This window comes from Desmodus rotundus, chromosome 10, assembly GCF_022682495.2.
Source record: "Desmodus rotundus isolate HL8 chromosome 10, HLdesRot8A.1, whole genome shotgun sequence".
NCBI classification, from domain to species: domain Eukaryota; kingdom Metazoa; phylum Chordata; class Mammalia; order Chiroptera; family Phyllostomidae; genus Desmodus; species Desmodus rotundus.
This window is the reverse complement of record NC_071396.1, coordinates 15,852,711-15,879,230: the sequence shown is the minus strand read 5'-3', so window position 1 is coordinate 15,879,230 and position 26,520 is coordinate 15,852,711. Positions and strand designations below refer to the sequence as shown.

Below are 26,520 nucleotides of genomic sequence, written 5' to 3'. Positions count from 1 at the left end.
CAGAAGTTCACACCACAAACACAGAGAGTCAAAACAGGTCAATTTAAGAAGCAAAAGCAAAGGAGAAGCATCCCACATTCCAGTCAAGATGGAGGCATAAAAGATACACTGTGCCTCCTTGCACAACTAAAAGAAGGACAACAAATTTAAAAACAAAAAACAACGAGAGCTGACAGAAAATTGAACTGTATCGAAGTCTTACAACCAAGGAGCTAAAGAGTAAACATTCAACCAGACCAGTAGGAAGGGTGGAGAAGGGCAGCCAGGTGGAGAGCACTTTCAGCAAGGCACTGGCTTGAGTACTGGGGTGGGAAAGGTGGCAGCTGGTGGACTGGGTGAGGCAGCAGCTGGAAGAGCTAGTGATCCCACATTAGCATGCATATAAACTGGGAGGAACAACTGGGGAGCAAGACAAACCACACAACCCAAAGTTCCATTGTGGTAAAATAAAGCCTCAAAACCTCTGACTGAAAAAACCTGTGGGGATGTTGTGGTGGGAGAAACTCACAGCCTCACAAGACAGTTAATTGGAGTGAGACACAGGGCCCTAGAAATTATACAAACCCACCCACCTGGGGAATCAGCACCAGAGGATCCCAGTTTGCTTGTGGGTAGTGGCAGAGGAGACTGAAAGTTGGCAGAGACCTGAACAGGTGACATTGGTCCCTCTCAGACCTCTCCTCCACATACAGCACCACAATGCAACCACGAGGGTTGTCCTAACCTGGTGAACACCTAAGGCGCTACCCCTTACTACATAACTGGTATTCTGACACACACACACACACACACACACACACACACACACACAAAGGCCCAAATGAAAGAACAGATCAAAGCTCCAGAAAAAATACAACCAAACGACAAGGAGATAGCAAACCTATCAGATGCACAGTTCAAAACACTGCTAATCAGGATGCTCACAGAATTCGTTGAGTATGGTTGCAAAATAGAGGAAAAAGTGAAGGCTAAGAAAAGTGAAATAAAGAATAATATACAGAGAACCAAAAGTGAAAGGAAGGAAACCAGGACTCAAATAAATGGTTTGGAGAAGAAGGAAGAAATAAACATTCAACCACAACAGAATGAAGAAACAAGAATTCAGAAACATGAGGAGAGGCTTAGGAAACTCCAGGACAACTTAAAATGTTCCAACATCCAAATCATAAGGGTGCCAGATGGAGAAGAAGAAGAGCAAGAAATTGAAATTTTATTTTTAAAAAATAATGAAGGAGAACCTCCCCAATCTGGCAAAGGAAATAGACTTCCAGGAAGTCCAGGAAGCCCAGAGAGTCCCAAAGGATTTGGACCCAAGGGAGCACACACAAAGGCACATCATAATTACATTACCCAAGATTAAAGACAAAGAGAGAATCTTAAAAAGCAGCAAGGGGAAAGGAGACAGTTACCTACAAAGAAGTTCCCCTTAAGTCTATCAGCTGATTTCTCAAAGAAACCTTACAGGCAAGAAGAGGCTGGCAAGAAGTATTCAAAGTCATGAAAGGCAAGGACCTACATCCAAGATTGCTCTATCCAGCAAAGCTATCATTTAGAATGAAAGGGAAGATAAAGTGCTTCTCAGATAAGGTCAAGTTAAAGGAGTTCATCATCACCAAGCCCTTATTATATGAAATGTTAATGGGACTTACCTAAGAAAAAGAAGATCAAAACTATGAACAGTAAAATGACAACAAACTCACAAATATCAACAACGGAACCTACAAAAACAAAAATGAAGTAAGCAAACAACTACAACAGGAACAGCATCATAGAAATGGAGATCACATGGAGAGTTATCAGTGGAGAAGGGGAGGGAGGAATGGGGGAAAATGCACAGGAAATAAGTAGCATAAATAGTAGGTAGATAATATACAGGAGGAGGTTAAGAATAGTATAGGAAATGTAGAAGCCAAATAACTTCTACATATGACCCATGGACATGAACTAAGGTGGGTGAATGCAGGTGTTAGTGGTGTGCAGGGGAGAAAATGGACAACTGTAATAGCACAATCAATAAAATATATTTTTTAAAAAACAAAAGAAATATCTCACAACTAATGAGAAGACAAAGAAAAAAAGCCCAATTGAAAAGAAAAGAGGAATCTTCAAAAGAGTGCTAAATGAAATAGAGAAAAGTAAACTATCAGATATTGAGCTCAAAACAATGGTTATAAGGAAGCTCAATGAACTCTGTAATAATTACCAAAACTACAGAAAAACTATGAGGAATTTATTGCAAACAATATCAGCATGAAAAAAGACAAAGTAACTATCAACAAGAACCAAGAGGAAATGAGGAATACAATTTCTGAATTGAAGAACACAGGAGAAGCAATCAAAAGCACGCTAGATGAAGCAGAGGATAGAATCAGCAAGCTGGGGGACAACATAGAAAAAACTCCAAGAAAGACCAAGAAAAGGGAAAAACGACTAAAGAAGAATGAAGAGGTGATGCAGATCCCAGCCCGCGGGATCCGTTTGTTGTGACTGAGATGAGACAAATTCACACGGACTACAGGGTCCTGTGGAGGAAAAGGAATGGCTCGGCCACTCTCTCAAGAGGAGAGTGCCTTGGAGCACCTCGGCCCTCTCTCAAGAGGAGAGCACCCCGACACTTGCTTTGACAGGCTTTTATTGCTTTTCTGGGCCCATTACATTGAGGATGATCCTCACTTACTATGCACAGGTTTGCTTTAGGCAGTTACAGAAAACAAAGGAAAGGATGTTGCTAATTACATAAAAAAGGAAGGATACTTCCAAATGTAAAGGGAAAAGTGGTTAAACTGGTTACACTCATCCTTGGAAGGTTTAGCATAAATTTTAGGAAGTTACTTTAAAGATATGCAGAGAGAAAGAAGGAGCTTATACCCTTTGCAACAGCATGGATGGAACTGGAGAGCATTATGCTAAGTGAAATAAGCCAGATGGTGAGGGACAAATACCAAATGACCTGACCTTTAACTGAAACATAATCAACAGAAGAAAAAAGCAAACAAAATATAACCAGAGACATTGAAGTTAAGAACAATCTAACAATAGCCAGGGGAGAGTGAGGAGGGGACAGTGAGGAGAGGGGATTACAGGAACTACTATAAAGGACACATGGACCAAATCAAGGGGGAGGGTAGAGGTGGGGGAGGAGGTGGGTTCAGCTGGGGTGGGGTGGAGGGATGGGGAGAAAAGGAATACAACTGTAACTGAAAAACAATAAAAAATTTAAAAAATAAAGATATGCAGTAAACGTTTGCTGCCTCAATTCAGGGTGGGGGAGTTTTAGCAAAAGCAAGCCTCATAGCAGCCTAGGTACAATGCAGGCCTGATTCCCCATGTGGGCATGGGTCCTGTGTGCTGCAACTCGCTCCCCACTGGCCTTTCTGAGTGGGAGCTGGGCCCACGCCACACAGAATGGTCTCCTATGAAGAGGGGGTAAGGGAACTGCAGAACAATATGAAAAGTAATAATATCTGTATAAAAGTGATACCAAAAGGAGAAGAGGAGGAGCAAGGTATAGAAAACCTGGTTGAAAAGTAATGATGGAAAACTTCCCTAATTTGATGACAGAAAAAGTCACACAAGTCCAGGAAGTATAGAGGAACCCAATCAAGAGGAACCCAAAGGGGTCTGCAAGACACATCATAATAACTATGACAAAATTCAAAGACAAAGGGAGAATCTTAAAGGCAGCAAGGGAGAAACAGAGAGTAACATAGAAGGGAGCTCCAATAAGGCTATCAGCTGGTTTCTCAAAAGAAACACTATAAGCCAGAAGGGAATGGAAAGAAGTATTCCATGTAATGAAAAGAAAAGGCCTGAAACCAAGACTGTTCTACCAAGCAAGACTCTCAATTAAAATGGGAGGTAAAATAAGGAGTTTCCCAGACAAAAGAAGGCTGAAAGAAAATCTCCACCAAACCACCACTGCAAGATATGCTAAAGGGACTGCTTTAAGAAAAGATAGACAGAGTGAGAGAGAGGAACACAGGTAAAAAGGGAGTAAGTACTTATCAATAATAACCTTAAATGTAAATAGATTAAATAAATACTCTAATCAGAAGATATAGAATAGCTGAATGGATAAGAAAATATGACCCGCACATATTCTGCCAACAAGAGACCCATCTCAGAACAAAAGATCTACACAGACTGAAAGTGAAGGGTGGGGAAAAAGTATTCCAAGCAAATAGGGGGAAAAAAAGCTGAGGCAGCAATACTTATATCAGACAATACAGATTTCAAAATAAAGTCCATAAAAAAGAGACACAGAAGTACACTTCATAATACTCAAGGGAAGACTACAACAAAAAGATACAAGCATTGTAAACATATGAGCACTCAGAATAGCAGCACCAAATATATAAGTAAAATCTTAGAGGACTTCAAGAGAGATACAGACAGCAACACACTAATACTAGGGGATTGCACATCCCCCAGGGAACAACTATAGATCTTCCAAACAAAATATCAACAAGGATATTGTGGAACTACATGAAGCATTAAATCAAATGGACTTAACTGATATATATAGAGAACATTTCATCCAAAATAAAAAAGCAAAGTACACAATATTTTCAAATGCACATGGAACATTTTCAAAGCTAGACCTCATGATAGACACAAAACAAGCCTCAATAAATTCAAAAAAATGATATTATATTAAGCATTTTCTTGGACCACAAGGTCTGAAACTAGAAACCAACCTCAAGGAAAAAACTCAAAAACTTTCAAACACATAGAGACTGAACAGCATACTATTAAACAATGAATGAGTTAATAATGAGATCAAGGAAGAAAAAAAGTTTATGGAAACAAATGGACAACAGTCCAAAACCTATGACACACCGCAAAGTTAGTCTTCAAAGGGAAGTTCATAGCAATTCAGGCCTACCTAAAAAAGATAGAAACATTTCAAATAAACAATCTAACCTTCTACCTACAAGAACTGGAGGAACAACAACAAACAAACCACAGAGCAAGCAGAAAGAAGGAAATAACCACGATCAGAGCAAAATTAAATGACACAGAGGCAAAAAGAACAATTCAAAGGATAAATAAATCCAGGAGCTAGTTCTCTGAAAAGATAAACAAAATTGACAAGCTTTTAAGCAGACTCATCAAGAAAAAAGGGGAGAGGACCCAAGTAAATAAAATCAGAAATGAAAGAGGAGAAATTACAATTGTCAGCACAGAAATACAAAGGATTCTAAGAAATTACTATGGACAACTATATGCCAAGAAATTTGAAAACCCAGGTGAAATGTACAAATTTCTAGAAAAATATAATCTTCCAAAACTGAATCAAGAAGAAGAAAGTTTGAACAGACCAATAACAGCTAATGAAATTGAAACAGTAATCAAACATTGCCCAGCACACAAAAGCACAGGACTGGATGGTTTCACAGGAGAATTGAATAAAACATTTAAGTAAGAGCTAATGCCTATGCTTCTCAGACTCCTCCAAAATATATCCCAGAAGAAGGAAGACCCAAACTCATTTTATGAGGCCAGCATTATCCTAACACCAAAAGAAGATAAAGACAGAATAGACCAATATCACTGATGACCATAAACACTAAAATCCTTAACAAAATATTTGCAAAAAACATCCAGCAATACATTAAAAAGATCATACACCATGACAAAGTGGATTTCATCTGAGGGATGCAAGGATGGCACAATATTCACAAATCAATAAATGTAATACATCATATAAACAAAAACTAAAGACAAAAATCACATGATCATGCCAATAGATATGTAAAAAATCTGATAACATACAGAACCCATTCATGATTTAAAAATACACCCAGGAAAGTGGGAGTAGAAGGAGCATACCTCGAATTAATAAAGATCATATATGAAAAACCTACAGCCAACCTCATTCCCAGTGGGCAAAAACTAAAATCTTTCCCCCTAAGATCAGGAACAAGACAAAGATGTCTGCTTTCACCACGTGTATTCAACATAGTATTGGAAGTCCTAGCCATAGCAATCAGACAAGAACAAGAAATAAAAGGCATCCAAATTGGAAAGGAGGAAGCAAAACTGTCATTGTTTCCACATGACATGATAGTGTACATAGAAAATCCTATAGACTCCACCAAAAACCTACTCAACCTAATAAGTGAATTTGGCAAAACAGCAGAATACAAAGGCAATATTCAGAAATTGAAGGCATTTTGGTATACCAACAATAAAATATCATAATCAGAAATTAGTAAAAATCCCATTTGCTATACAACAAGAAAAATAATATACCTAGGAATAAACCTAACCAAGGAGGTAAAAGACCTGTACTCAGAAAACTACATAACACTGAAGAAAGAAATTAAGGAAGACACAAATAAACAGAAGCATATACCATGATCATGGTTTGGAGAATAATCATCACCAAATGTCCATACTATCCAAAGCAATTTATCGATTCAACACAATCCCTGTTAAAATACCAATGACATATTTCACAGATATAGAACAAACATTTCAAAAATTTATATGGAACCATAAATGATTCCATACATCTGCAGCAATTTTGAGAAAGAACAAACTGGGAGGGATCACAATACCTGATATCAAACTATATTACAAGTCCACTGTAATCAAAACAGTCGTATTCTTCATAAGAAAAGACACATATATCAATGGAACAGAATAGAGAGCCCAGAAATAATCCCTTGTCTGCATGGTCAATTATATTTGACAAAGGGGGCGGGAGCATAAAATGGAATCAAAATAACCTCTTCAATAAATGTTGTGAGGAGATCTGGACAGCTACATGAAAAAAATGAAACTCAATCACCAGCTTACACCAAACACAAAAATAAACTCAAGAGAGACAAAAGAATGAAATATATGTCATGACACCATAAAAGTCCTAGAGAAGAACATAGGCAGGAAAATATCAGATATTTGACACACAATATTTTCACTGAATTATCCCCTAGAGCAATGGAAATAAAGGAAATAATAAATGAGACTTCATCAAAATAAAATGCTTCTGCACAGCTAAAGAAAACATCAGCAAAATGAAAAGGGAACCAACCATATGGGAAAATACATTTGCAAATGATATCTCAGATAAGGATTTGATCTCCAAAATATATAAAGTTCTCACACAACTCCACTCCAGGAAGACAAAAAACCCAACTGAAATTGGGCAAAGGACCTGAACAGACACTTCTCCAAGGAGGACATACAGAGGGCCCAGAAACATATGTAAGGATGCTCAGCATCACTAGCCATCAGAGACATGAAAATTAAAACCATAATGAGATAACACTTCATACCGGTGACAATGGCTATCATAAAGAAATCAACAAACATCAAGTGTTGGAGAGGTTGTTGAGAAAAGTGTGCCCTAGTACACTGTTGGTGGGAATGCAGACTGGTGCAGCCACTGTACCATTTTTCCCCAACAACTATCCCCCATCCCAGCCATCCCCACCTCCCACCCTAATCCTACCCACTTTGGCCTTGTCCATCTGTCCTTTATACATGTTCCTTGATGACCCTTCCCCTTATCCCCCACAATATCCCCTCCCACATCCCTTCTGGAAGAAAATAGTATGTAATTTCCTCAGAAAACTAAAAACAGAACTGCCTTTTGACCCAGCAATTCCACTGCTGGGATTATACCCTAAGAGCCCTGAAACACCAATCCAAAAGAGCCTATGCACCCCAATGTTCCTAGCAGCACAATTTACAATAGCCAAGTGCTGGAAGCAACATAAGTTCCCATCACTAAATGACTGAATCAAAAAAGTATGGTATATTTACACAATGGAATACTGTGCAGCAGAAAGAAAGAAGGAGCTCCTACCCTTTGCAACAGCATAGATGGACCTGAAGAGCACTAGGTTAAGTTAAAAATTCCAGGCGGTGAAAGACAAATATCATATGATTTTACCTATAAGTGGAATCTATCAACAAAACAAACAAGCAAACAAAATATAACCAGAAACATTGAAATTAAGAACAAACTGACAGTAACCAGAAGGGATGTGGGAGGGGATATTGTGGGGGATAGGGGGAAGGGTCATCAAGGAACATGTATAAAGGACAGATGGACAAGGCCAAAGTGGGTAGGATTAGGGTGGGAGGTGGGGATGGCTGGGATGGGGGATAGTTGTTGGGGAAAAATGGACACAACTGTACTTGAACAACAATAAAAAAGCAGAAAAAATAAAAATAAATAAAAACATTGTGGTTCACACCTTACATTGTGCAGTTCTACGCGGGTTTTCTTTTTTTTTTTTTTTTTTTTGAGGATGGGGATAGAGAGAGAAACATTGATGAGTTTCCTCCTGTATGTGAGCAAACTAGGGATTGTACCCGAAAGCTAGGTGTGTGTCCTTACTGGAGATTGAAATGATGACTTTTCAGTGTATGGAATTATGCCCCAACCCATGGAGCCACATTGCCTGGACTCTATGAGTTTTGACAAATGCGTAATGTCATTTGCACCCAGAGGCCTCCAGGCTTCTGTCCATTAGGCTGTCTTGGTCACCTCTTCTGAGTCGGCTGCTGTCATGCACCCACAAATACAGTATCACCCGGGGAAGATCTCTCTGCCTTGAAGAACCTCGGTTCTTCACCTATTTGCTCCTCACCCTCCCCTACTCCCTGGTATTCACCTATCTGTCTACTGTCTTTATCTCTGTGCCTATGAACATCGTGCATTAGGAATCACTCAGTATGCAGCATTCTCCAATTGGCCTCTTTCACTTATCACTACGTATTTAAGATTCCTCCATGTCTTTTGTGGCTTGGTGATCTCATTTTCTTTTTTAAGAAAAATTGTTAACACCTTTATGGAAATATAATTTATATACAAAATAACTGCATATATTTAATGTCTACAGTGGGTAGACATCACTGCAATCAAGGTAATAGACATACCCATTATCTCTAGAAGTTTCTTTGTGCCCTTGGGTTTTTTTTTTTATTTGAGAGGGTTGTGTGTGTGGGCGTGTGTTAAGAACACTTACCATGAAAACTATCCCCTTAACAGCTGTTTCAGTGCATAATGCTGCACATAACCAAAACTTTATACCCATCAAAAAGCAAGGGAATCAAAGAATGTAACTACAAAAAAAAATCAGTGAAACAAAGGAAGACAGCAAGAAAGAAGAATGAAATAGCCACAAGACAGACAGAAAACTAGGGAAAAAGTGGCCATAACAGGCCCTTTCCTATAAATAACTAATTTAAATGTAAATTGATTAAATTTCCCAGTCAAAAGATACAGAGTGGCTGAATGGGTAAAAAACAAAATCCAATTGTCAACATAACAACAGCCAAACCTGTGGAAATTTTTTATGACTTTATATGAGCAAAACTGATGACATGTGATGAACAAGATCAGAAAGGCTCTGGAGAATAACAATTTATGGCTTTTTTGTACATTTGGAATTAAGGTGAGGAGATAAGGAAGACTGCACAGAGGTGAGAGAGACCGAGGTACATGATAGTTACAGGACCATGTGCTCCTGTGAGCACGGTCACACCTCCTAAGGGTCTGAAAAAGAAGATGACTCTGGCATTTAAAAGACATGTTCAAATAAATTCACAAGAACAGTGGACAGGGCTGGGTTACGTATGAGAAAGATAATCCTTTTAGTAACAAAGTTATAGACCTGGGCATAACTACCCACCATGACGTGCCCAGTTAGAGATTTATGATCAGATTATCCCCTGAGGTTACTGTTCATCACTGAACTTGTCATATTTTTTATAGCCCATTTTTCATTCACCAAGTGTGTGGTGTCTACAAGAGACTGGGAACACATCTAAGAAACACATAAGCTGAGCATGAAGAGATGCAAAAAGACATCCCATGAAAATAGTAAACAGGAGAGAGCAGGGGTGGCCATACTTACTCAAAATACACTTCAAATGAAAAGCAGTCAGAGAGACACAAAAAGGACCTTATATGATGAAAAGAAGGATCAGTTCAGCAGAAAGAGATAGCTCACTCCTTATTGCTCAGTTCCAGTGTTGGATGGACCACAGTTTATATATCCATCTCCAAGCATTTTGGTGGTTCCCCAGTTTTGGTAACTATGAATAAAGCTGCATTAAACATCCACATGCAAGTGTTACAGAACAGACCTGGGGCAGGGGAAATGATATACTATTACTGAATGGACCAACCCTTGTGCTCCGGAGGTCTCCCCACCCCATACTAGGTTTGCCTTGTCCATCACTAGGGAAAGTCGCCTCCCAATGTTAGAGATTGGTGAAAAGGAAAGGGATTATTTATTTAAAGAGTTATACAAACTTAAGAGTAATGACTTAATGTCTTCATTGAGATCCCAAAATCCTTTAGAATACCCACAAATGCACAGTCCTTCCTTTCCCCTCTGCCTGTTACAGAACAGGCCCAGGGAGTGGTAAACAATATACTATTACCAAAATTACCTCCCCCCTTTTTCTTCGGGGGTCCCCCGCCCCGTACTAGGTTCACTTTGCCCGCCGCCAGGGGAAAGATGTCTCTCAATGCCAGATACTGGTGAAAAGGAAAGGAATTATTTTCTTAAAAGTTATATAGACTTAGAGTAATGATTTAATGTCTTCATTAAAATACTAAAGCCCTTTAGAATATCCAGACACACACAATCCTTTCTGTCCCTCTGTTCAGTCCGGGGTACCATATCTCAGGAAAAGAAGTAGAAGTCCCTGATTCAGGCTCCCGGCACCATCAGCTGTGTCACCACCACAATCTCCAGTTAATCCAAAGCCATGTGGCACCTTCTCATGGCCCACCAGCAAGAGTCCTTTCTCCCCTTTCTTCCTGGCAAAGTCTCTCCTGCTGCCTAAGCTGTGTAGCAAAAGGGAGCACCCCAAAACCACATGGTCCTCTCTCTCCTCCTTCAAAACTGCATGGTCCTCTCCCTCTGTGGCTGCCGTGCCTAGGTTTAAATCCCAGCGCCCATCTTTCTCTGCAGCCCCATTTCTGACTCCTCCTACAATAAGTTACACCTGCCACCATTCCCATATTCTCCCAGCTTTACTGGGCTGCCAAAGTAAGTCTAGCCAGGCATGGCCCCATGGCATGGAGCCAATCATCTCCAAGCTCTCATGGCAGGCACTGTAACCAGGGGGAGTTGCCTCCCAGTTACATCCTGGTTTGAACTCACTCCCATCCCCTTGGCTCACAGCGTGGCCTGGCCACAGCTATTTAACATATCTATGAAACCAGTTAAAGGTTGCAGATATGGTAAATGACCATGCCAGAGGCTAGCTGCACAACTGTTACTATACAAAACAGCTCTTAATGGCCCTGCTTCATGTGTCCCATCCCCCAGCTCAGACTGGTGGGGGTGAGGACATCATATATATTTTTTTCTCTAATATTTCCTGAACACCCTGCATTCTGAACCCTATTAAAAATCCTTATTTGGGCCGCCCCCTTGGCTGCACCGTTACATGTCCAGTCCAGGGTACCATATCTCAGAAAAAGAAATAGAAGTCCATGGCTCAGGTAGCCCCTCAGTTCCGACACCATCAGCTGTGTCACTGCCATGATCTCCAGTTAATCCAAACCCACGTGGCACCTTCTCCTGGCCCACCAGGAAGAGTCGTTTCACCCTTTCCTTTTAGGCAAAGTCCCTCCTGCTTCCTAAGCCATGTGGCAAAAAGGGAGCACCCTAAAGTGTGTGGTTCGCCCCTGCTAAAGCCATGTGGTCCCAAAAAGACCCCACATGGCTGCCACGCCTGGGTTTAAATCCCAGCACCAATATTCCTCTGCTGCACCATTTCTGACTCCTCCCACAATTGGCCACACCTGCCAGCATTGTATTTTTCCAGCTTTACTGGGCTGCCAGAGTAAGTCCAGGCAGGTGTGGCCCTGTGGTATGGAGCCAATCATCCCCAAGCTCTGACGCAGGTTCTATAACCAGAGGGAGTTGCCTCCCAGTTACATCATGGGTTGAAGTCACTCCCATCCCCCTGGCTCAAAGCATGGCCACAGCTATTTAACATATCTATGAAACCAGTTAAAGGCTAAAGATATGTAAAATGACTGTTTTAGAGGTTATCTGCAAAACTGTTGCTATTCAAAACAACTCCCAATGGCCCTGCTCCATGCATCCCATCCCCCAGCTCAGACTTGTGGGGTGAAGACATCCTATATTTTTTTTTCTAATATTTCCTGGACACCTTGAGTTCTGGACCCCATTACAAATCCCTATTTGGAGCCTCCCTCTCCGGCTGCACCCTGTTACACAGGTTTGGGGTGGACATGAGTTTCTATGTCTTAGATAAGTATCTAGGGTTGTGGTTTCTGGACCATGTGGTAAGATTGGGTTTAGATACTGAAGAAACTGTCCAACTGCCTTCTATGCTGGCTGCAGCATTTCGAGCTTCCCTAGGAGAGATGACAGTCCCGCTGCTCCATGTCCTCCCAGCACTCAGAGTTGTGGGGTGCTCATTCTTATCTTCGCCATTCTAACAGATGTGCAGTAGTGCTTTGTTGCCTTAATTTGTGGTCCATCAGAGGCAGGGCATCTTGCATGTCCTCATTTACCACCTGTATGTCTTCTTCGGTGAGGTGTCTGTCCAGGTATTTTGTCTATTTCTAATTGGGCTTTTGTTTCTTATTGTTGAAATTAAGCAGTTCTATGCATATTCTGGATACAAGTCCTTTATCAAACATGTATTTTAGAAATATTTTCTCCTAGTCTTTTCACTCTTAACTGTATCTTTCACAAGGCAGATAATTTTTATTTTAATAAAGTTCAGTTGATGGGTTTTTCTTTTTCATGGACTGTGCTTTTGATATTGAATCTAAAAACTTACTGGGGGACAATTGGTTTGTGACAGTATCTCAGTTAGAGAGGAGGGGCCCTTAATTTTTGTGCTTATCTTTATGAGCACAAGATGAGCCTGTGGACTATGTTGTGCTGTTACTCATAATATTCCCCACTCCCTGCTCAACCAGGCCAGGTTTTCATTTCTGGGTACTAATGAGGACCCACCCACAACCAGAGTTCCCCCTGGCCTCAGACTGCCCCCACCCCCACACCTGTCCATCACAGTCCAGGAGGGTCAGCAAAACCCAGATGCACCACAGATCTGTGCTTCCAGGAAATCCTCACAGGCATTCACACCCAGAAATCACCGGGAGAGGGTTTGACCTAAGAGACAACATATAGAGGGACAACAGCCAGACCATGGACAGAAAGAACCCTCACCCTCTACCACAGGCCCAGGAAACAACCTGCTCCCCAAGCAGTCCCACAGGACAGCCCATTTCCTGTGGGTTGTCCAGCTTCCCCAGCCCCCTCAGGGTACCCCTCTTTTCTGTATCACTTAACCTATGAAAATACATAGTGGACTGTGTAGATGTAGTATATGTGTATATTATATGCATGTACGTGATATTGTATGTACATAGTGATGACATACCTACACATAATAAAACTGCAAAGCTCCCCTCACTCTCCTGCCAGCCCCTGGCCTCTAACAAGTGCAGGGCTGCAGGCCGACTCCTGGCCACAGTAGCTCTGAGTAGCAAACAGCCTTTGTTGTTTCCATTTGCTTGGTCTTCATTTCCACAGTGTCTTAGGACACCATGGTGAAGACACCATGTGGTCTGTTGACAATAGCTCACAATCACAGGTACATACAGCCCTCCAATACCTGGACACAAGCAGGGACACAGGTAATGCTGGTGGGAGTCCCAGATGGGGCAGAGCAGGGCATGGCTCAGACTGCTGTATGTCATGACCAGGGATGGCCACTGAGGCCCTGACACCCCAGTCGGGGACAAGGCCATGGGAAAGGGCCTGTGAACACCTTCAAAGCATCTCCTTTCCCTAGTTTCTGAGAGCCAGGCTCAGGTCCAATGTGGTTGCTAGCAAGGTTTCACCCCTAGGCAAACAGCCTTGCCAACCTTCCCACATGAGAGAATTCACCTGGGAAGAATGGGCCATGAGGAAGGACATGTGCCTGGGGTTTGGCCAAGCCCAGTATGCAGAACACCCAGGTCCCACCTTCATGCCTCGCCTGCCACAGCAGCCATCCCACCTGGATGTGGACGGCAGTGTTTGTGTCAATGTCCTGAGATGGTCCCCAGATATGGTTCTTCCTGACACCATGCCCATCACCAGAATTGGTGACTTGGGGGCCATAGGAGTGATGAATAGCCAGATGGTCAGTGTGGTTTGCCAGAAATTTGGGTTACAGGTGGCAGTGCACTTCACAGGCAAACAGCCACTGGCCTAGATACTCCCTGTGTTTTGCCAAAGTCAGCAATATGGTGAGCTGGCCACAGATTATGTATATCAATGTGCTTCTTGGACAATCATAAGTGATGCTCACAGCTTGCACAGCTGGTCAGCAACCGCCTAGACAGGAACTCAAGGCAGACTGGGCACCGCAGGGAAGAAGCCAGGTGGATGGTACAGATTTACCATGAGTTTCCCTGGAAAGGGACCAAGGCTGTGGCCAGTGACATTTTGTCAAGTGGCCCATGGGCTCCTACTGCACCTTGCCCTGTCCCATGCAGCGGCAGGGTCACTTCTGTCCCTGGACCTGGAACCTAAGGGCTACATGACCACCTCTGTTGGGAGGGGGCCATGGAAGGCCCCAAGCCAAACCTCTGAGGACCTCAGGAGACATGGCTTCTCCTGGGAGTCAGGCCCCGGGCACAGTGCCACAAAGAGAACAGGGAGCCGGTTGGCCCCAGCGCTGGACTCCAGGCAGAGCCTCTAAGCCCCTGGCCAAGGCTCCTGTGTTCCACTGGACCAGGATTTGGAGCTGGTATGTGAGAAATCCCAAACCATGGGACATGGACTGAGGACTGGATGACAGGGCCAGCATAGAGGCCTAGAGGACTGTTGGCAGATGGATGTGGAACCCCAGGGACCCTGGGCCACTGGGCCCTGCAGTCCATGGGTGAGAGGGGCTGCTCCTCTCCTACGTCATGCACAACGGTCCCTTCCTGCAGTACTGAACTCCACTCTGAGGTTCAAAGGGCACAAGCCCTGCCCACTGACTGCTTAGAAGGAACCATGCCCAGCCCCTCCCCCATAGCCTTCCTGGCCCCAGGTATGTCAGGGATAGGGACTCTGATGCCTCCCACTGCCCCAATCCAAGGCCAGACCATGAACTCATGGGGTAACTCAGCTATGTGTGGCGGAGACATAGACACTGAGGGTCCAAGCCCCTCATGCAGCATGGCAGGGCCTTGGCCTTCAGGGCAGTGCAGCAGCTGCTCGATGTTGCAGCCAGAGGGGCACTTTTGGTCCCAGTGACCACTGTGAACTCCATCCTCACACATCAGACTTCCATCTGTCCTCTGGAGGACAGCTTCCCCTGACCGTGGGTTAGCACCATCCTTTGGTCAGTGATGAAGCCATGGATGGAGTCAGAGGGAAGAAGGGAAGAGCCAAGGACCCCGAGGAAGACTGCAGTCTTCCTGGGGAGCCGCCCAAGTGGGTGGGTGGGATGAGCCAGGGCTGGGCTACAGATGGTGAGAAGGAGAACCTGTGCCCACACCACATGCAGGCGGGGCCGCAAGAGCTGCCCCAGGACAGGGGCACCAGAGGGTGCGGCGAGAGGCCATCCCCATGGGGGCAGAGCAGGTGATGGCCAGGTTCACACACCATCCCTTGGTTCCTGATGGCTGCCTCACCCCACCCGCGCACACCCACATGAGGTGACCTTGGCCACATCTGGACTCCCCCAGGCCCCTTGACACAGAAACTACCCAGAAAAAAAGGGAACTCCAGGAAGCAAGCCATGCCACTGGTTTCAATCCTGTTCTTAGTCTTTGTGGGGCCAGGGGGCGGGGCAAGTCACATCTCAGGGCCCAGGCACCAACTCCTGAGCCATGAGGTTGTGGACACAGAGCACAGCCACAAGAAGCCCCAGGGGCTGGGGTTGAAGTGGGCAGGACGGGGCACTGCCTCCACTGCCCCCACTCTGGGTGAGTGGGGGTCCCTCCAGAGCAGGGCAGAGGGAGGGAGGTGGGGGCAGCAGAACCAGTTACAGGCGCTGAGGGAAGATCAGGCCCTGGGGCCCCAAAGAGCCCCAGGAGCATATGAGGCAGCAGGAAATGCAGGTAGTCTCAGGCCATGGCCCCACCAAGCATAGGAGCCAGAGAAGCAGTTCTCACCCACAGAGCTGGACGTTCCAGAGGTTGACAGAGGCCAGAGAGCCATGAGGAGCTGGAGGGCAGAGCCAGGGCTGCATGTGGCCAGTGCGCAGGGTGGAGGCTGGTCTGGAGGCCACCCTGCAAGGCTGCTCCAGGGTGGACAGTCATTCTTAGCCCAGGAGACAGCTCAGATCAGGGAGGAAAAAGACCCCAGGTGACCCGAGGGTCCTGTGCAGGACAATGGGCAGGGTCAGAGGAGGAGACCAGGGGCCTGGGATGAGGGGAACAAGGGGCAGGGGCCGACAGGAGAGGTGTTCATGGGCTCAGCAGAGAGCCCCACAGGTGGTGGACAAGGGACAGCAGCCAGGGCTCTGGGGCAAGGCTGCTGGGCACAGGGCAGCTGATCTGCAACTAGAAGGAGCAAAGGTCCAGGCAGTTCCCAGAGGTGGGGGGAACAGAGAGGATGAGCTCCTCTGGGAGGGCCCAGGGCAGGGCAGCAGCTATGTGGGACATAGCCAGTTGGGGAGAGGGTGGGCAAAGCCCAGTGTCTGACAGAAGAGGATGAGGCCAGGAGTGGAGCTGAATGGGACTGAGGGATCGGGAATGGCAGGAAGCCCAGAGGGAGATATGGGAGACACAGCAGCCTGGGTGGAACTCACAGACCTATGGGAAACTGAATCCTAGAGCAGAAGGGGCAAGGGGCTACTGTAGTCCAGCAGGCTAGGGATGAGGGGCAAGACAACTGCATCTGAGTGGCGGCAGGTAGGAGAACAGGAGAGCAGGGAGCTGCCCCCCTGAAACTCTAGGGGGACCTGGCAGAGCTATGCAGTGAGAAGGTGGTGGGTGGGAGGGCAGGAGTGCTGGCAGAGCTATGCAGGTGAGCATGGGACATGTAGGATGAGTAGGAAGCTGCCCCTGGAGCTCCAAGGGAGCTGGTAGAGTTTTGCAGGTGAACAGGGGACAGGTTAAGGGCAAGAGGGCAGGGAGCTTCCCCTGGAGCTCTGGGGGAACTGGAAGAGCTATGCAGGTGAGCAGAGGCAGGTGGGGAGGCAGGAGAACAGGGAGCTTCCCCAGGAGCTCCAGGGGAGCTGGCAGAGCTATGCAGGTGAGCAGGGGCAGGTGGAGAGGCAGGAGGGCAGGGAGCTGCCCCTGGAGCTCCAAGGGAAGCTAACAGAGCTATGAGGGTGAGCAGGGGCAGGTGGGAGGGCAGGAGAGCAGGGTGCTGCCCCTGGAACTCTGGAGGAGCTGGCAGAGCTATGCAGGTGAGCAGGAGGCAGGAGAAGCAGGAGAGCAGGGAACTGTCCCAGGAGCTCCAGGGGGAGCTGGCAGAGCTATGCAGGTGAGCAGGGGCAGGTGGGGAGGCAGGAGAGCAGGGAGCTTCCCCAGGAGCTCCAGGGGAAGCTAACAGAGCTATGCAGGTGAGCAAGGGCAGGCAAGTGGGCAGGAGGGCAGAATGCTTCCCTTGGAGCTCTGGGGGAACTGGTAGAGCTGTGCATTAATCAGGGCAGGTGAAAGGGTAGGATGGCAGGGAGCTTCCCCTAGAGCTCCAGGGGGAGCTGGCAGAGCTATGCAGGTGAGCAGGAGGCAGGAGAAGCAGGAGAGCAGGGAACTGTCCCAGGAGCTCCAGGGGGAGCTAGCAGAGCTATGCAGGTGAGCAGGGGCAGGTGGGGAGGCAGGAGAGCAGGGAGCTTCCCCAGGAGCTCCAGGGGAGCTGGCAGAGCTATGCAGGTGAGCAGGGTCAGGTGGGGAGGCAGGAGAGCAGGGAGCTTCCCCAGGAGCTCCAGGGGAGCTGGCAGAGCTATGCAGGTGAGCAGGGGCAGGTGGGGAGGCAGGAGAGCAGGGAGCTTCCCCAGGAGCTCCAGGGGAGCTGGCAGAGCTATGCAGGTGAGCAGGGGCAGGTGGGGAGGCAGGAGATCAGGGAGCTGCCCCTGGAACTCTGGGGGAGCTGGCAGAGCTATGCAGGTGAGCAGGAGGCAGGAGAAGCAGGAGAGCAGGGAACTGTCCTAGGAGATCCAGGGGGAGCTAGCAGAGCTATGCAGGTGAGCAGGGGCAGGTGGAAGGGCAGGAGGACAGAGAGCTGACCTGGGAGCTCTGGGGGGAGCTGACAGAGCTATGCAGGTGAGCAGGGGCAGGTGGGGAGGCAGGAGGGCAGGGAACTGTCCCAGGAGATCCAGGGGGAGCTAGCAGAGCTATGCAGGTGAGCAGGGGCAGGTGGAAGGGCAGGAGGACAGAGAGCGGACCTGGGAGCTCTGGGGGAGCTGACAGAGCTATGCAGGTGAGCAGGGGCAGGTGGGGAGGCAGGAGGGCAGGGAGCTGCCCCTGGAGCTCCAGGGGAGCTGGCAGAGCTATGCAGGTGAGCAGGAGGCAGGAGAAGCAGGAGAGCAGGGAACTGTCCCAGGAGCTCCAGGGGGAGCTAGCAGAGCTATGCAGGTGAGCAGGAGCAGGTGGAAGGGCAGGAGGACAGAGAGCTGACCTGGGAGCTCTGGGGGGAGCTGACAGAGCTATGCAGGTGAGCAGGGGCAGGTGGGGAGGCAGGAGGGCAGGGAGCTGCCCCTGGAGCTCCAGGGGAGCTGGCAGAGCTATGCAGGTGAGCAGGAGGCAGGAGAAGCAGGAGAGCAGGGAACTGTCCCAGGAGCTCCAGGGGGAGCTAGCAGAGCTATGCAGGTGAGCAGGGGCAGGTGGTGAGGCAGGAGGTCAGGGAGCTGCCCCTGGAACTCTGCGGGAGCTGGCAGAGCTATGCAGGTGAGCAGGAGGCAGGAGAAGCAGGAGAGCAGGGAACTGTCCCAGGAGCTCCAGGGGGAGCTAGCAGAGCTATGCAGGTGAGCAGGAGCAGGTGGAAGGGCAGGAGGGCAGAGAGCTGCCCTGGGAGCTCTAGGGGAAGCTAGCAGAGCTATGCAGGTGAGCAGGGGGCAGGAAGTCAGGTAACTGCCCTAGATCCTCAGAGGGAGCTGGTATAGCCATGCAGGTGAGCAGGGGGTAGGTGGGAGGACAGGGAGCTGTCCCTGGAGCCCCAGAACAATCTTTCAGAGCTATGCTGGTGAGCAGGGGGCAGGTTGAAGGGAAGAACAGGTCAGGAATCTGCACCTGGAGCTCTAGGGAAGCTGGCAGAGCTATGCAGGTGAGCAGTAGGCAAGTGGAAAGGCAGAAAGATAGGGAGCTTACCCTGGAGTAGGGAAAGCAGGGTCCCCTGGACAAGGAGAGCTGGGGCCTGAGCTGGCAGAACTGGGCTTCTCATGGGCAGAGGCAAGAGACTGATGGACAAGGGACTCTGAGCTCCTGTGAGGGTCCAGGAAGAGGGACGGGGGCAGGGAGGGCTTTGGGGGAGCAGTTGGGAGGAGGTGAGCCTGCAAGGCAGTAAGAGGGAGCAGCTCCAGGGCCAGGAGCTCTGGGCAGCAGGTAGAGCATATACCAGTGAGCTGGGAGGAGAGGAGGGGTAGTGGGCAGCCCCAGAGCTCTGGAGACCAGGGCAGGGCCTGAGCTTTAGCTCAGTAGCCTTGGAGGAGGTGGGAGCTGAGCTGGGAGGGAGCAGAGAGAGAGCCCTGGGGGACACATGAGCCTGGTGGACAGCAAGTTGGGGTGGCAAGGGGGCCCTGAGCAAGAAAGGCTCAGAGGGGAAGGAGCAAGGGGACCTTGAGGAGACCACATGGGTCTCAGTTCTTGGGCCCAGAGGCACCAGTCCTGCTGCAGGGAGCTGCGGAGATGCAGGATGGCACAGGGCCATGGACCCCTCAGAAGGATGCTGGAGGGCCCATTCAGGGCCTGAGCCAGGGCTTCCATCCTGGGATGGAGGTGGGAAGGGATAGGGGGCCTCGGGGCAGAGCCCTGGGACCAAGCCGATGGGATCAGGGTTGGGGGACAGGCCCAGCCCTGGGGTGGGAGTACACCCTGGCCACACTGGGTTCTATATCACTGGTGCCAGACAGAAGAGGGATGCTAAGGCCAGTGCCAGGCTCCCAGCCATGCTAAGAAGTTGGCTGGGCTCAGGAAGGACCAGGACTGAGCAAGAGCTGGATGGCCAAGGACATGTGTGAGTTCAGGAAGCCACAAAGACCCGGGGAGAAGCTGGTGGTTCCAGAGGCATAGACTTAGTATCCTGGGCTGGGGGACCACAGGGATGGGGCAGGGGCTGCCGTGGACAGGGTACAGGGCAGGGAGAGGGTCTAGGGTGGGGACCGGGACTGGGGCAGCGCCTTGGCTGTGCAACTCGCCCAGAGGGGCAGACAGCCTGCATGATAGGGACTCTGGCCACAGGGCTGGCAGCAGACCCTGCCACACTGAGGAGGGGACTCCATGCCCAGGGCAGGGCCAGGCAGGTGACAGGACAGTTGTCACAAGGGAATGACTCATGGGAGCCAGCCAGAAGCAGGAGCCACAGGTCAGGGCTCAGAGGGCTCTGTAGGGACAAGGGGGTTGAGGGCTTGGGGGATTCGGGGGACTCGTGTCTAGGCAGTCATGCATCACTGGCTGAGCTGATGAGTCCAGTGCCCTCAGTCACAGAGGCATGAGGCCTGGTTAGCAGAGATCCACATGGGTGGCTGCACCATCAGCCCCAGGCACTGGGCTGGTCGATGTCCCAGGCCTGGGCTCCTGATGGCCTGCCCAGAGTTCCCAGCTGAGGCTTTGGCAGTCACACGACTTCCTGTCTTGCAGCCACCACCACCGCCCCAAAGGTCTTCCCGCTGAAATCCTGCTGTGGGGCCACATCCGGATCAACATTGTCCCTGGCCTGCCTGGTCTCTGGCTACTTCCCTGAGCCGGTGACTGTGTCCTGGAACTCGGGTGCCCTGACCAGTGGCGTGCATACCTTCCCCTCCATCCTGCAGTCCTCGGGGCTCTACTCTCTGAGCAGCATGGTGACGGTGCCCACCAGCAGCTCATCCAGTCAGACGTACACCTGCAACGTAGCTCACCCGGCCAGCAACTTCAAGGTGGACAAGACTGGTGAGAACCCAGCCACTGGGGGACATCCACTGGGAGACAGGCCCGGGCAGCCTCTTGCCTGGACAGATCACGGAGCAGGGATGGCTGCCCCGGCCTACAGCAGTGGGGGAAGGCACTGACAGTCTCCCCATCCTGAAGGCCCCTAAGCCTGGGGAGGGGTCCTCTGGGCATTTCCACCAGGCCCAGGGTGGGCACAGGCTGGACACCCTTACCCAAGCTTAAGGGACCCCAGAGGAGGACGCTGGTCTCAGACCTGCCAAGCCCTGGCTCTGACCTAAGCCCACCCCCAGGGCTTAGTAACTACACCCAGGCCCCAGTAACCACCAGTGTGCTCTCTCTCCAGTGCCCAGCTGCATACCAACCACCGAATGCCCCATGTGCTCATGCCCAGGTGAGTCAGCCACACCAAGGAGGTAGCCCGAGCCTAGGGGTGTGGCCCATGGCAGGGAATGAGTGTCCAAGGGAGGCTCAGCTAGATACTGACCTCTGTCCACTGTGTCTTTTACAGCAGTTGATCCCCCAGGAGGGCCCTCAGTCTTCATCTTTCCCCCGAAACCCAAGGACATCCTCATGATCTCCCGGACGCCCGAGGTCACATGTATGGTGGTGGATGTGGCCCCAGAAGACCTTGAAGTAGAGTTCACCTGGTATGTGGATGACAAAAAGGTAAACACAGCTAAGACAAAGGCACAGGAGCAGCAGTTCAACAGTACCTACCGCGTGGTCAATGCCTTCCCAGTCGTGCACCAGGACTGGCTGAATGGCAAGAAGTTCAGGTGCAAGGTCAACAGTGCGTCCCTCCCAGCCCCCATCGAGAGGACCATCTCCAAGGCCGAAGGTGGGACAGCAGACAGGTGAGGGGTGGGTCCCAGGGGGCCAGCCCCTGACCTGGGAGTGACCATCTGTGCTGACCCCATCCCACAGGACAAGTCCGGGAGCCCCAGGTGTACGCCCTGCCCCCCCACCCGGATGAGTTGGTCAAGAACACCGTCAGTGTGACCTGCCTGGTCAAAGACTTCTACCCACCAGACATCAACGTGGAGTGGCAGAACAATGGGAAGCCTGAACCAGAGGCCAAGTACACCACAACCCCGCCAATGAAGGACAAGGATGGGTCCTACTTCCTGTACAGCAAGCTCTCTGTGGAGAAAGCCAGGTGGATACAGGGACAGGCCTTCATATGTGCGGTGATGCATGAGGCTCTACACAATCACTACACCCAGAAGTCCGTCTCCCAGACTCCGGGTAAATGAGCAATGTGCCCAGCGCCCAGCAACCTCACCCCATGTACATCTCCCAGGCTCAGCATTAAATAAAGCACCCAGCGCTGCCCTGGAACCCTGCTACGCTGTCACAGTTCTTTCCAAGGCAGAGCCCAGGCCGGGTTCTGCAGCTGGTTGTCACCATGAAGGGGAATCGGGTGGTCCCACTTGGGCTGGAACCAAGCCTCCAGGTCTGTAGGCACCAGAAAGAGGGGATGGGGCTTTGCCAACAGAGGCCACTCCTCCAGCCTCCTCCCCAGCCAGCAACTACTCCAGGCTGGAGGAGTGGACAGGGGACAGGAGAAGCCCCTCTGGAGTCCCTCTGGGACTTGAGGGCCCAGTGTTTCCCGCTTCTGTACGAGCCTGCACTGTGGGACCGTGCTGTCACTGTCTCCAGGGTTTCCTGTCCACTGTGTCTCCCCTGGGTTCCATAAGATGGCTCTGTACCCACACAGCAGGAGGCCTGGTCCATGGTTTGGGACAGACCCTCTCTTGCCCTGAAGAACAGGCCTCCCACCCTCCCTCTGGCTAGGGGGCTTAGCCCAGCCTTGTCCTGCTTGGGGCCAGGCCTGTCTACTCGGGAAGACACTCACCCTACTACCCCAAAGGGGCAGAAACAGGCGCCATGGAGCCCAAGGGGAGGGACCATACAGATGCCCACATGGATGCTGAGCCCAGACCCACCAAAAAAATAGTTACTCCCACTGGCCAGTTCACATGGCCACTTTCCCACACACATGAACTTACATACAAGCACACACATGCACACACAGGCTTTACTCTGGGGTCTTCTACCAGGCACACTGCACAGGCCCAGGCCACAGAACACAGCAGGTCCTTAGAACCCATACCATAGACACCAGTCCAACCCCACTGCCTCCAACACCCCAGGGCCCACCCAGCAGCTCACACACACACTGACCAGCTCAGACACCACCCTCCCTGCTCGGTGTGCAGAAACCCTCCCCACCACACCCAGACCAGCCCTTGGGTCCACTGCTTGTCTCAGCACTCCCAACATTGACCTGGCACTGGCCTTTCCTAGGTCAGGGGCCCCTCCCACCCTCTGACCCCTGTGGGGATGGCAGAGGGCTGGAGGACTGCAGAGAAGACTGGACTGCCAGGTCAACCCATCTCGTCCACATAGGGCCCAGTGAGGGCTGCAGAGAGAAGGGCAGCCCCTGGGCCAGGTTGAGATCTGGGACCTAAGGTGGAGGATGGGGAAGCTGGGCACCACTGGCCCAGCCTGGGAGGCCCCCACCCTGTCACAGAGGGAATCTCTAGGCCCCACCAGTCCCAAGCCAGCCTCCCACAGCTACCAGCACTGACCTCCCCCTCCCTGTCCAGGGATGCTTCTGGACGAGAGCTGTGCAGAGGCCCAGGATGGGGAGCTGGACGGGCTGTGGACCACCATCTCCATCTTCATCACCCTCTTCCTGCTCAGCGTGTGCTACAGCGCCACGGTCACCCTTTTCAAGGTGGGCCTGCTGTCCCCACATTGACCCCATGTTGTCCCTACGCCATCCCCACACTGTCCCCATGCTGTCTTCAGGCCATCCACTCTCTGTCCCCATGTTGTTCACATGTTGTCCCCATGCTATCCTCACAGGGGTCTGCAAGCTGTCCACACACCACCCCACGCCATCCCCATACCTTCCCCACGTTGTCCCCACATTGACCCCACACTGTCTGCACACTGTTCCCACACTGTCCCCAAATTGCTCCCATGCTGACTCCATGCTGTCCCCATGCTGAACAAACATTGTCCCCACACTGATGCTATGATGTCCCCATGCTGTCCCACATTGTCCCCACACTGACCCCACACTGACCCCACACTTCCCCATTCTGTCCCCTCACTGTCCTCATGCTGTCCCCATGCAGTCCACATGCTATCTCCACTCCATCCTCACATTGTTCCCATGCTCCCCCATGTTGTTCACATGTCCCCATGCTGTCCTGTTATCACATGTTGTCTCTATGTTATCCCCACACTGTCCCCACACCACCCCCATGTTGTTCCCATGTCCTCCCAAGCAGTCCCTGCAATGCCCCCATGTTGTTCTCATTTCACTGGCCCTATACCATGTCCACACTGTTCAGATACCCTGCCATGCTGTCCCCACATTGTCCCCACACTGACACTCACAGTCCATCACTGTCCCCATGTTATCCCCCCGCTGTTCCTCATTGTTTCTCACTGTTCCCACACAATTGCACTCTGTACCCCTCACTGTCCCCACTCCACCCCCACCTGGTCCTCCCGGGCCCTGTGGAGGCTGATGAAGGGTCCCGGGCACTCACTCCCTGCAGGTGAAGTGGATCTTCTCCTCAGTGGTGGAGCTGAAGCGGACCATCGTCCCTGACTACAGGAACATGATTGGACAAGGGGCTTAGTGCCAGCTTTCCTGGGCAGGCATCCAGAACTGCCCCCAACCAGCACAGGACCCAGGTCTGCTGGTTCATGCTGCTCAACCTGCTGCCTAAGCCTGCTCCTTCACCCTCTGACCTCGCTGACTTTTGACGTCACCACCCTCTGACCCTGTGGCCACCCTGGGCCTGTGCCTCTGCCGTCTGGCTTCACAGCCATCCCAGGCTGCATCCTGCCCTGTGACCCACCCCTTAGGAGAATCAGGCAGACAGCAGGTTCTGCCCCCAACCTGAGCTGACGGACACCTGCTGGCCCCTGCACAGCAGTCCCCAAGACACCGCCGGGGGCCATGTGGACTCCAAGAACGTCGGTGTGGTGTGTTCCCATCCCAGGACATCCCTGCCTGGGGTCAGCATGCCAGCCCACCTGGAGGAGGTGAGGGCCCTGTGTTCCTGGCGCCTATTGGGCTGGGTCCAAATGCTGAAGTCCTGGAAGGGTCCTGAGCGCCCACAAGGGGAGTTTCGTGGTGGGCCCTAGTGGTCACCTAGATGGCTACCACCAGAGGAGACCCTCAGAGAAGGGCCTGGGCCGGGCTGCTACAGGGTCCCAAGGGTGCAGGGAAGTACCACCCAGGGAGAGGTGGGTGTCTACCTACAACCCTCCTGAGGAAGGGGGCTGGTGACCAGGTCCCCAAGCAGGTGGGACACAGCCCCCTCAGTGGACAGAGGAGGTCAAGGGACATGGGCATTGAGGTGTAGAAGAGCAGGAGAGCAGGAAAGTGGGTGCAGGGGGCGTAAGTTCTGCCCTCTCGCCCCTTCCCAAGACCTCCCCTGCTCCAGTGGGGGAGGGTCATGAGACCCCAGAGTACTTAACAGAGCAGAGCATTCCTCCTTCCTTGGGGAGCCAGCAGGATGAGCTGGGCAGAGGTCCAGATCTATAAAGAGAGCCAAATCAGCTTGTCTAGATGGGAAAGGGGGAGACGTAGACCCCATGAGTATAGGGGATGCTCAGAGACAGATTACTCAAAGGAAACACCACCTTATAGCTTGGGTTGCTTTTTATTTTCTTTTTTATTTTCTGGATCCCATTAGTTTTCTCTATTGTTTTTTTTTTATGACAATAAAACATCCTAAAAATTGCATAACTCACCTGAGTTTTCTGGTGTTGGCACACCTCACAAAACCCATAGCCTGGCCGAGTCATGCATCAGATCCCCCCGACTCTCCCTGCACCAGAACCTGTCAGCCCTCCATCTCTTCCTGCCTTCTGCTTCCCAGCTGCCCCTGGGCTCCCAGCTGGTGAGGAAGGCGGCCCAGAAACAAGGGGGCACGGAGGCTGCACAGGCACTTGGGGCTGGAAATAGGCGGCCCGTGGCAAGAACCAGGGCACACATGTTCGGTGTGTCAGTCAGCACAGACCAGGGACTGAAACAGAAGACATAGATTCTGTCCCTGTCCTGGAGCTGGAGGGCCCAGGGCAGGTGTCACAGGGATAGCCCTCGGAGGCCTCTCTCCTGGGCGTGTGGACAGCCACCTCCTCTGTGGCCTCCTCACATGGCCATCCTTCTGTGTGTCTGTGTCCCAATCTCTCCTCTTATCAGGACACCAGTCAGACTGGATTAGAACCCACCCTATTGACCTCACATTAATTCATTACCTCTCAAAAGACCCTGTTTCCAAATCCAATCACATTTTGAGGTGCAGGGGTTAGGACCCCCACATGCAAATGCAGGGACACAACTCAGCCCCAAACAGGAGAGCGGGTGTCAGGAACAGGGATCAGGTTGGAGGGGCAGAGAAGGCCAGGCCAGGAAAGCTGCCTGTCCTGGGGTCCCCACAGACCCAGGCAGT

General features: G+C 50.3%; 1 long non-coding RNA gene and 2 gene segments (V, D, J or C); all 3 read left to right on the top strand.

The window, feature by feature from the left end:
• LOC112322324 (immunoglobulin gamma-1 heavy chain-like) overlaps positions 1–22,375 on the top strand; it is a 59,475-nt gene extending 37,100 nt beyond the window's left edge. The window contains 4 exon segments of the C gene segment in view: positions 20,747–21,037; positions 21,381–21,428; positions 21,546–21,875; positions 21,962–22,375. Coding sequence covers positions 20,747–21,037; positions 21,381–21,428; positions 21,546–21,875; positions 21,962–22,290 — 998 coding nt within the window.
• The window catches only part of LOC112322327 (Ig alpha-1 chain C region-like), an 86,173-nt gene that overhangs the window by 37,691 nt on the left and 21,962 nt on the right, over positions 1–26,520 (top strand).
• LOC139440325 (uncharacterized) lies at positions 23,025–25,814 on the top strand. Its single transcript, XR_011650492.1, has 2 exons — positions 23,025–23,777; positions 24,613–25,814. It is a non-coding gene; the product is annotated as an uncharacterized lncRNA (long non-coding RNA).